At 35.3% G+C, this 11,622-nt stretch overlaps 1 protein-coding gene across 1 annotated transcript; it reads right to left on the bottom strand.

The window, feature by feature from the left end:
• Nucleotides 1–5,459: 5,459 nt before the first annotated feature.
• LOC133880459 (probable pectinesterase/pectinesterase inhibitor 46) lies at nucleotides 5,460–10,384 on the bottom strand. Its single transcript, XM_062319407.1, has 3 exons — nucleotides 9,843–10,384; nucleotides 8,217–8,720; nucleotides 5,460–6,175 (listed from the first exon to the last, which is right to left on the bottom strand). The coding sequence occupies exons 1-3, from the start codon at nucleotides 10,375–10,377 to the stop codon at nucleotides 5,502–5,504; spliced, it is 1,713 nt and encodes a 570-aa protein (XP_062175391.1). The 5' UTR covers nucleotides 10,378–10,384; the 3' UTR covers nucleotides 5,460–5,501.
• Nucleotides 10,385–11,622: the final 1,238 nt, after the last annotated feature.

Here is an 11,622-nt window from a genome sequence, read left to right as displayed (position 1 = left end):
TCGGATGATCTACCATGATTGATCATATGATCCATCGATCCTATTGATCTATCATGATCGATCGGATGATCTATCGATCTTATTGATCTATCATAATGGATCGGATGATCTATCGATCCTATAGATCTATCATGATCGATCGGATGATCTACCATGATTGGTCAGAAGATCTATCGATCCTATTGATCTATCATAATTGATCGGATGATTTATCATGATCAATCGGATGATCTATCATGATTGATCAGATGATTTATCGTGAATCATGATTGATCGAATGATCTACCATGATTGATCGGATGATTTATCGATCCTATTGATATATCATGATCGATCGGATGATCTATCGATCCTATTGATCTATCATGATGGATCAGATTATTTATCGATCATATTGATCTATCATGATCGATCGGATGATCTATCGATCCTATTGATCTATCATAATCGATTGGATGATCTACCATTATTGATCTATCGGATGATCTACCATGATTGATCATATGATCTATCGATCCTATTGATCTATCATGATTGATCGGATGATCTATCGATCCTATTGATCTATCATGATCGATCGAATGATCTATCGATCCTATTGATCTATCATGATCGATTGGATGATCTACCATGATTGGCCGAAAGATCTATCGATCCTAGTGATCTATCATGATTGATCGGATGATTTATCATGATCAATCGGATGATCTATCATGATTGATCAGATGATTTTATCATGAATCATGATCGATCAGATGATTTTATCATGAATCATGATCGATCAGATGATCTACCATGATTGATCGGATGATCTATCGATCCTATTGATCTATTATGATCGATCCTATTGATCTATCATGATCGATCGAATGATCTATTAATCCTATTGATCTATCATGATCGATTGGATGATCTATCATGATTGATCGGATGATTTATCATGATTGATCGGATGATCTATCATGATTGATCAGATGATTTATCATGAATCATGATCGATCCTATTGATCTATCATGATCAATTGGATGATTTATCGATCCTATTGATCTATCATGATCGATTGGATGATCTACTATGATCGATCCGATGATTTATCGATCCTATTGATCTATCATGATCGAATGTTCGATATAAGAGCATTCACAACGATCTAATTAGTCCGATTGATCCTAATAAGCACTAGTCTGATCGATCATGACAGGATCATAGGATTGATAGAATATCTATCATTAATTAATGACGTGTCAAAAGTAAAATGCCACTAGTTCTTTCATTTTTTTTATTTTTTATTTTTTCTTCCTTCTCTAGTTACAAAAACGCATCCAAATTAAGCATTTAAAAAAAAATTAACTGAAAACTAAACAAATTAGAAAAGCTAAAAAAAACCAATTTTTTGAAAAAGAAACTAAAACAAAAACAAAAAACAAAAACAAAAAAAAAATGAAAATGAAAGAATTATCCATTTTTATAAATATATTTACATATATAAAAATAAATTGAAATTAAATTTTTTTAGTGACATGCTAATTTAGCACGTTACTAAATTAGTAACGTGTTAAAATTTTATTATATCACTAAATAATTAATTACTAATATACTTATTTTAATTAAAATGCATTTAGTAATGTGCCAAATGTGGCACGTTACTAATGCAATGAAAATTTTTGATGTCCGCCCTGGACAGGAGTTTGTCCCGCGCGTGCCACATCCCAAATGTCAAACATTTGGGTTTTTTTTTTTTTTTTTTAATTTAATTTAATTTTTTTTTTCTTTTAAAACACCTCTCTCTCACTCTCGCACACACCACAGAAAAAAAAATATAAATAAAAAAAAAAAAAAAAAAAAAAAGAAAAAAGCAAAGCATTTTCTCTCTTCCGCACACAAATCCACAAGAAGAAAGGCAAAGCCCAGACACATCGAAGCCCCTGGATCTAAGTTTCTGATTCTCCTAAACGTCGTTGCTTAGAGAGCTTGTTTATTCTTTTTGATGGCTAGAAATTTCTGGTACAATCGGTTTAGTTTTCTTCCTTCGATTCGCTTTTCTCATAAATCCTTTTTTTTTTTTTTTTTTGGTATATTTAATGATTTTTTTTTTCTTTTCTTTTTTGGTTCTGAGTTTTGTTTATTTTTGTTTGATTTTTAAGTTTTGCGTTTTGGTTGGGTTTGCTGGGTTAGACTTTTGGTTGGTATGGATCTATTGGTCTTTATGAGCTCCTGTTTTTTTTTGGGTAATTTTGTTTAGTTTCTGATTATGATTTTGGGTTGGATTTGATGGCTTTGATTTTAGATTCTTGAATTTTTCTCTCGAATTATATATGGGTATTTACGAGGTCCGGAAAATGGTTGGTTTTGGATTATGGTTGGTTTTTGGTTTGTTGTGGGTTTATCAAAACTGGAGGTGGCGTTGAAGAACACGCTCTTTTTTATTCGTTTTCATTTCTCCCTATTTTTCTTTACGCTTTTCTTCTTACGTTTTCTCATTTTCTTCTTACAATTTCACCGAGAGGAGCAGAAATCTTGAATAGGAATGGACGGCGGTGGTTTTGTGTTCAGTGTCTTGGGTCTTTGGATGGGTCTCCGGTGGTTTTTTTTTTTTTTTTTTTTTAATTTTAGTAACGTGTGAACACACGTTACTATAATTTCCTTAAAAAAATTTCTGTATTAGATTAGTAACGCGTTTTTTTTTATATAATTTTTATTAAAGTTAGTAATGTGTTAATTTTGATACATTACTAATTTAGTAACGTGCAAAAATTTGCATGTTACTAAAATTAGTGACGTGCAACACTTTTGTGCGTTTCTAAATATTTAGTAATGTGCAAAATTTTGTGCGTTACTAAATAGTAACGTGGTGACAATTTCCACGTTACTAAAATGATATTACTAATTGAGGAATTAGGAACGTGAGAATCACGCCACTGATTTCACGTTATTATAATTTACTATCGTGCAAAAGGCTTTTGCACGTTAGTAAACCCAGGTTACTAAAACCAAGAATTTTTGTAGTGGTAGTAAGGACTAAATCAAGAAACGAGTATGACGTTGGTCAAGGGGAAGGGAACAACTATGAAGGTCTCAACTATCATGAGAGTGAGCCTTTGAACTTGAATGTCAATTAGATCCAAATGATGTTGACAACCACGTTGTTTACTATCCTGTAACGACATACCTGCATTCGAAGTACAACTAACACAGTAAAAGTAGCTTGTATGACTATTTATTTTTTTAATGAACTTAAACTGATATCAAATTACTTTATACATGTTGAGTGGTTTTATATTTTCCATGTGATCTTACACTTTATTTATTTGTGTATTTTGTAGATCGATATTGCCTCACTATCAAAGAAGAGACCTTTGGCATGGATCCCATCACGACGCATTACGAAGACCACACCGTCAGTACAACCATCTATCGAAGATGACGATGAGACACAAGACCCCAACTACTCATGTATGAACCCTTAATCGACTACATACATACTCCGTCAGATACAGGCAACGACTTTTCAAGTTTACTTGATACTTCCATCCCATCACCTAATCCATCTTACAGTCTTGGATAGTCGGCAAGTCCGTACGATAGGTATGTATGTTACGTTTGATATGTTATCTAGGGTCCAAAGTTGTTACATGGTCATGCTGCAAGAATGCTTATATTCCATTCAACAAATATACACATGTAATGTCTCTAATATTTTGCATATGTTTAATTTAAATACAGATACCGAAGGTAATTTTCAAGTTTGAGATGTTGGGGGTCCCAACGCAATTTGGGCAATACCCATTGGTGACGGCCAGCACTCAACAGTTTTCGAAGATAATCGTATGTGCTTAACTTAATGATTTAATTTGTGTGTTGTTATATTTACCATATATATTGAAATAATATAAGTATTTACTGAGGCAAATAGGTGTTTAATAACTAACACATTTAATATATGTTAGGACAAGCTTAAGGAGCACATGGTCGAGGACAGTGCAATAAGGAACTTGGTATCTCCAGAGAGTTCAATACTATGGGTCGAGGATAATGCATATGCAAGGACAACGAAGAAGCTAGGATACTCAGGCCGTGTCCTTGGAACGGGGCTTGGTCCACTACCTATTAGATCCACGTGTTACTCATCTACATCAGAGTCACGCATGTCATAGGACCCTACATATGTCTCTGAAATGAGTTCAATGAAGACACAAATGCATGAACTGCAGAAAGAGAAGTGAATCACTCAGGAACGGATGGCAGCACAGGATTAGATGATAGCGGATTTGAAGAGGATTATCGAAAGTGTTGGCTCCAATGCAGTAGTGGGTGACACTTTGGCTGCACAAGACATTGAGTCACCTGGTGTCTTGAAGGAGAAATCTTCAGTAGCCAGCTGACCATGTTAGTTCACAAAATGATTAACTAATTAACAAAGTGTGCTTTTTTCATTATATGGTTGAAAATGTTATGTATATGGTTATTAGTTTCCCATATATATTTGCGTAACACATTTCATCCGAATCATTAATGTAGGTGCCACGTCCTCATCCCAAGACGATGATCCGCATGAGTGACTATGTACATAGGATATGAAGTTATGTTTCCACTCGTGACAGACCGAATTAGTATTCTTTTGAATATCGGTAGGATATTGAAGTTTGTAAATAATGTAAACACTGTTCATATGGTTTTATCGGTTAGACTTGATTAGTTTGGGATTGTAGGTAACTTATATATTATGTTTGGAATTACTTTGAACGGTTTGGGGTTTGTATCATATATGTTTGGAGTTGAGTGACATTACGTTAATACGTCGTCGTCTAATTTGTTATTGTTTTGATCTACATCAAGTCATAGTGATTGTTTATGAGTGTATTTGATCGTTTATCAGTGTATGAATATGTAAACATTATTCTTGTTATATCAGGTATTACCAGAGGAAAAAAAAAAAAAAAAACCAAACAAAAAACTTAAAACAATTAATCAAATTATTAATTTCTTTATTTTCTTTTTTGGAGTCGTTTTGAATGCAAAACGACTCCAAACAATTTGAGTCGTTTTTTCCAAAACGACTCTAATTGGAATCATTTGAACAGTAAAACGACGTTAACCTAGAGTCTAAACCCTATATGTTAAGTCGTTTTCTAATTGACTCCAAAAAGACGATCTAAAATTATTTGAGTTATTTTTATGCCAAAAAACAACTCAATTCTTTCGATTTTTTGTAGTGATATGGCGACCAAATCGCTAACATCCTCACCAAGCCACTCTATCATCTCTCACAAATTCGGCTCTTTTTGCACAACCCTCAAAGTCCACCCCTCCCGTGAAGCTTGAGGGGCCTATTAATTCTACAGTACTTGTTAGAGTGTGTTTTTTTATTATTATTATTCCAAGCTTTTTCTCAACCAATGAACCATATATATAATAATAAAAAAAGAAACAAAAACAAAAACTAACATCTTTATCCAAAAAGAAAGACTCCATCGATCTCCATGAAATGTACGTGTCACAATCAGAGGCCAGATTTGAAAGGTACAATTGCTGGTATCCAGTCGCTCCCATTGATGAATGAACCCACTGAAAATCTGCTGGCTAGATTAGCGTTCAAGTTTTTCACCCCTTTCCACTTGACTCTATTCTTTGTGGAAGAACCTGGACCATAGTTTCTATACTCCGAGTAAAATATGGTACTCGGAGCCGACGTGCCTACCCACGGCAACCATCCGGCGGGGTTGATTAAGCTTCCTAGATTGCTACAGAGGATCACGGTTGTTGAGAAATCCTTCCATGGCCGACCAAGGTATGTCTGGACAGATGTCAAGTCCCCAGAGGGCGATATGGTGCAATCATGTATTGAGATTCCAGTGATCTGACGTGGGTCACTCTTCCCTTGAGCTGTGATGGTGTTCTGCTGCCCCGGCATCGGAACCTTGGCAAAGATGTTACAGTTCTGAAAGACAACTACTGCATCTCCGAAGATGAAATCAACTGTCCCGTAAATGTTGCATTCTCTGTAGAATTGTCGGTTGGCATGTACATAGAGGGTGTCCTGAAATGCATCGATCTGGCACCGGTAGAAGATTGATTTGTCTGAGTTTGACATTAGGGCCACCGCCTGCTGCTTGATTGCACCGGCGGTATTACAGAATCCCATATCTTTGGCAATGAAGCCCTGGCCCAAAACAGCTGCACCAAAATAAATTTATATGAAATGTGCTGTTAAAGTATTGATTAAGTGATTAAATTTATCTCTTCTTATCAGCTTAAGCTTTTGAGACAAGTGGTGATTTAATATAGTATCAGAGTCAACGGTCCTGAGTTCAAACCTTGGCTCCATCATTTACCTCACATTTCAATTAAATATTTAACGTGTTGGACCTTTCACCTCACTTATTAAAAAAAGGTTTACGCCCACACGTGAGGGAGGGGTATGTTAAAGTGTCCCACATCGACAAGAGATACATAACTTGAAACTTTATAAGTTATGGTGTCACATCCTCTCTCAATGCGTCTTTTGAGAGCGAGTAAGGCCCATGAATTTTTACATGGTATCAGAGCCACAAGCCCTTGGACAATATTGGGCCTTCCCTCCCGATGTTAAACACGTGTTTGGGCAAAAAGATGCCACACGTGAGGGGGCGTGTTAAGAGTCCCACATTAACGTGTTGAACCTCTCACCTCACCTATTAAAAAAAAGTTTACGCCCACACGTGAAGGAGGGGTATGTTAAAGTGTCCCACATCGACAAGAGATCCATAACTTGAAACTTTATAAGTTATGGTGTCCCATCCTCTCTCAATGCGTCTTTTGAGAGCGAGTAAGGCCCATGGACTTTTACATGGTATCAGAGCCACAAGCCCTTGGACAATATTGGGCCTTCCCTCCCGATGTTAAACACGTGTTTGGGCAAAAAGATGCCACACATGAGGGGGCGTGTTAAGAGTCCCACATTGCCAATGTATGTCTAGGTTGTGGGCTTTATAAGCCTTTAGCAAACCTCTTCCCTTGAAGTGCCTTTTGAGAATGAGTAAGGCTCAAGTGACTTAAATATGGTATCAGAGCCAAAGGTCATGAATTCGAACCTTGACTCCCTCATTTACCTCCCGTTTCAATTAAATATCCCACGTGTTGGGCCTCATCTATCAAAAGAAAGTCTGAACCCACACGTGAGATGGAGTGTTAAAGTATTGATTAAGTGATTAAATTTACCTCTTTCTATCAGCTTAAGCTTTTGGGATAAGTGGTGATTTACATGTGCTATATATCTCCCTCTCATCCTCGTACTTTTAAAAATTACCATTAGATCTGTGGGACTCATATGAGGGACCTACATAGACTCCACATATTTAATAGTGATTTCTAAAAGTGAAAAAAAAATGAGAGAAGGGCATGAGTAGGAAATGACGCATTTCTATATATATATTATAACGGGATTGGATGTATGTTGCATTTTATAGAAATTTGGACAGCCAAAAAATTGTGATTTAAAAATTCAAAGTGCATTTGGCACCGCAATTTTTATAAAACCTAAACCCTGAAATTTATAGAAATTTGGATAACTTCAAAGGGTACGATTTTAAAATTTAAAGTGCGTTAGACACTGCAATTTCGCAAAATCAAATTACAGAAAATGTATTGTTTGAGAGTGTTTTTAAAAAATTACGAATTAAAAACGTAAAACAATTTGTGTTCTTAAATGGTAGGAAATGGTATGTTTTTAAAAACGTACGATTTTAAAAGCAAAACTGTCATTTTATCAAACACCTAAATGCATTTTTTAAAATTGCACTTTCAAATCGCACCTTTTAATTTCTAACGTGCGATTTGAAAATGCATTATCGAAAGAGGATCCATTCTTTTTAGGCTACTTGAGTTTTACAGAAATTTTGATGGATTATAATCGTTTTCAATTACCTACTCAAAGAGTAAAAATCTCGAATAGGTGATTGTGAGAGATCATTTATGGGACACACCCGATTAATAAAAATGGACTGACCAACAACTTACTCAGTTTAGTGGGTTCTATAAGCGATCTCTCACAATTACCTACCCAAATTTTTTACACTTCGAACAGATAATTATAGACAATCCTCATCCAATTTTGACACCCCAAAAAGTTGGCCTACAAAGTCCATCTTGTTTGTGAAGTTCAAATCCCAATCATGCATTTTCACGTACGTGTCATGCATGCTATCCAAATAACATAATTCCCATACAAAGATCTTACCAAATGTTGCAGTTTGATACGTTCCAGTCCCGTCCACAGCGTTAAGATTTGCAGACACAACCGTTGAAGTCATTCCATCACCAACCATCACGACGTTCCACTTGTTCGTCCCCACCTGAACGTTTTCGTAGTAAACTCCTTTCTTCACGTAGATCACGAACCTATGGTCGCTATTATTGGGAACGGCGTTGAGCGCATCAGTAATTGTTCTGTACTTGCTGGATCCATCTTTCGCCACAACTATGTTCGCCTTCCTTCTCAAATCCGCAGTTTGAAGCAGCTTCCGATCTTTTGAATGCAGCCACGTCGGCTGTTCATCGTGCCGATCGGGGAGACTCATTAATCTTCTTAGCTTCAGAGAGCCCAACACGTCGGAAATAAATGTGGTGATGGCGAGGCCGTTGCTGGTTGCCTCTGTAGAATTCTTCAGGTGATTGACAATGGCAGTCTTTAGAGTTCCATTCGCATTCTCGAAGCCGTCTATGCACGTCTCTTGGTAAGTGACTGTTAAAATATAAATTAAATGATTAATTTTAATAAATAAGTAATAATTTAATATGATATCAAAATAAAAGTACTCGTGAGCTTGTACTTTGTCTTTGTCAATTCACCGTGCACTCATTTTAATTAAAAATTTCGCTTTTATATTTGTTAAGTGAGAAAGGCTATACATTATCAATCTTCTTGTCCTTTGCTCATCTTTCCAATTTTTAAAATTACTATAAGATCTGTGGGGTTCATGTCGATCTCACACATGGGCACTACAGATCTAATAATGATTTTGAAAAGTGAGAAGACCAGAAAAAGACCATGAGAGGAAATGAATAAGGGTGTACATGCGGTTGCATATATATTCACTGCTCAGATTCGCTATCCGTAATTATTTGATATTCACACATGCAGATGTGGTTAGCAAAAACCGTTATCTGCATATGTAGATGCAGATAGCGATTTTAAGTTATGCAGATGCAGTTAAGAATATATAACCGCATCCGCATACTCTTTATATATAATATATATTTTATATATATATATTATATTTAATAAATTCACCAGCATGACGTTTTGGTGTTTAATACCAAAATAACGTCATTTTTGGTTAGGTATAGGTTATATTTACATTGGTTTGGTTGGTTGTGTTGTTTTCACGTGTAACACTTGGGCAAAAAGACAAAAGTAATGTGAAATCAATATATTTTCAAAAGATTAGGGCTTTTAAAAAAAAAAAAAACCCAAAAAAGGCTAAAATTATTTTCAAAATCATCTAAAATAGGCCCTAATAGATACTAAAAAATGCTCAAAAGATTAAAATAGACTCAAAAAGTTCATTGCCTAATATATAAATAGTGGATAATAACTGCGTGGATGGGATTAGTAAAAATATTATGCAGATGCATATATTTAAAAGTGATATTTGCATTTAATTTGCGGATGTAGTTGCAGATATTATCAATAATTGCATCCGCATGTACACACCTAAAAATGAATCATTTCCTTTTACAAATACAAAAATACGTGCAATTAAATAAAAAAATTAAAATAAATAAATAAATGTTCTTAATGACTTTGATCTATACGCGAAAAAGAGTATTAAAATATAAATTAAATGGTTAAATATAACCGTACCCGCAGAACTTAACCACGTTTTGAGATCATCCATGACTTGAAATAACGAGGTAGAACCAGCTGACAATGTGAGATTGAGATGATCCATCGCAAGGCTAAAAAGTTCTTGACAGATCTCCAAAGCACCGGCAGTCCTGTTGTCGGCGGAACCTCCGAGAACGCTAGGCTCAGATAAGCGTTGAGCAGCATTCGATAACTCAGTCATGGCGACTTGGATTGCCAACTTGAAGACATCCACAGGCTCAACCTGCGTAGAGTTAGGTAAAGAAGCAAGGCTGCTATAACATGTCTCCGGGTACGAGGTAAAGTCGCAGATTGCTTTTATCGAGGTGGCAGGGGATTTGTCTCCACCGACGCCGCCGCCATTTTTGGAACCGGAACCGGCTCTGGTTCCAAATACCGCAGCAACTACAACGCCAACAAGGATTATCGAGGATAAGCTTATGATGGCGATTCCCTTTCGTCTCTTCCGACAAGCCTCAAGCTTTGCCTGCTCGGCTTCATCCACTTTGCCGTAGGCGTTGAAAGAAGACATGTTCTTTGATGATTTTCCTACTTTGTCTCTGGGTTTGTGTGTGTGTGTATATATATATATATATATATATATATATATACATATATATTTATGGAAGCATGAATAGCGTATACTACGTGCAAGGCTCATTTACTGGAGTGCTTCTCGTGATATCGCATGTAATTATCGCGGGTGAAGTGATTTATTCATACATCATTCCATGTATGCATCAGATAATTAGAATAATCTACGTACGATCAAGAATTTTCTTTCCTTGGTACGCAATTAAGTAATTTAAGTTGAATGGTTGAAATTTCCAAACTTTAAAACCAAAAGGTCCCTAACAATTTCATATCCATGACAGGAAACAATTATACTATTATAGTAATTAATATTATCAATGGAAGCAAATATTATTTCGTAAGTTAAAAAAATATAGAATAATGATTCAATGCCACCTAAATATACAACTTTTCACCACCTTGCCTATGTGGCAAGGTGATCCCCCACTACTTTTTGAGTTTTTTTATTTTTTAAAAATAAAAATATATATTTCATTTCCCTTAATTTAATTTACTCATATATAGCATTTTTCTTTGCTAAAGTTAGCTAGGTTTAATTGCATTAAGTATAAATTTAACGTTCAAAAAGGAAGATGCTATCAATTAAACTATATATATTAGGCAAATTTAACATTGGAAAAGGAAGATGTTATCGATCTATATTAGGCGGAGATAAAATAATATCGTTTACAAGATATTTGTAAGATATCAACTTACATTAATTAGGGCAAATAATAGGGAAAACGACATTAATTTATCATCTCTCCAGGCTCCAGCTATCATCTTTTTTGTAATATCCCACTTTAAAAAGATAAAAAAATAATAATAATAATAATTTGGAAAAAAAAAAAAAACGAAATTTACCCATACATGCATTAAACGGAGTAACAAGTTAGAAAATAGCATTATTTTAGAATATAGAATATGAAAATATTGCGAAAAATAAATGCATTATCTGTGTTAATGCAATTGTCACGCTTGGCGGTTGGTGGTCTCGGGGTCTTACAAGATAGACAGGAAATCAGGTGTGATGCGCCATGCAAGGAGAAAATTGCAGTGACATCACTTCCGATTCTAAAGTCAATAACAAGTAAATCAAAATAACAGTAAACATAGCACAATAAGTAAGAGTAAACCACGCATTCAAGTGTAAGAGAGTATGTACCTTGGTTTGAGGCGTGGTCAGCACGCTTGGGTCTGGGGT

The sequence above is a fragment of the Alnus glutinosa genome, chromosome 10 (assembly GCF_958979055.1).
Source record: "Alnus glutinosa chromosome 10, dhAlnGlut1.1, whole genome shotgun sequence".
Lineage (NCBI taxonomy): Eukaryota > Viridiplantae > Streptophyta > Magnoliopsida > Fagales > Betulaceae > Alnus > Alnus glutinosa.
The sequence above is the reverse complement of the archived record's forward strand: the minus strand, read 5'-3'. Positions and strand labels throughout refer to the sequence as shown.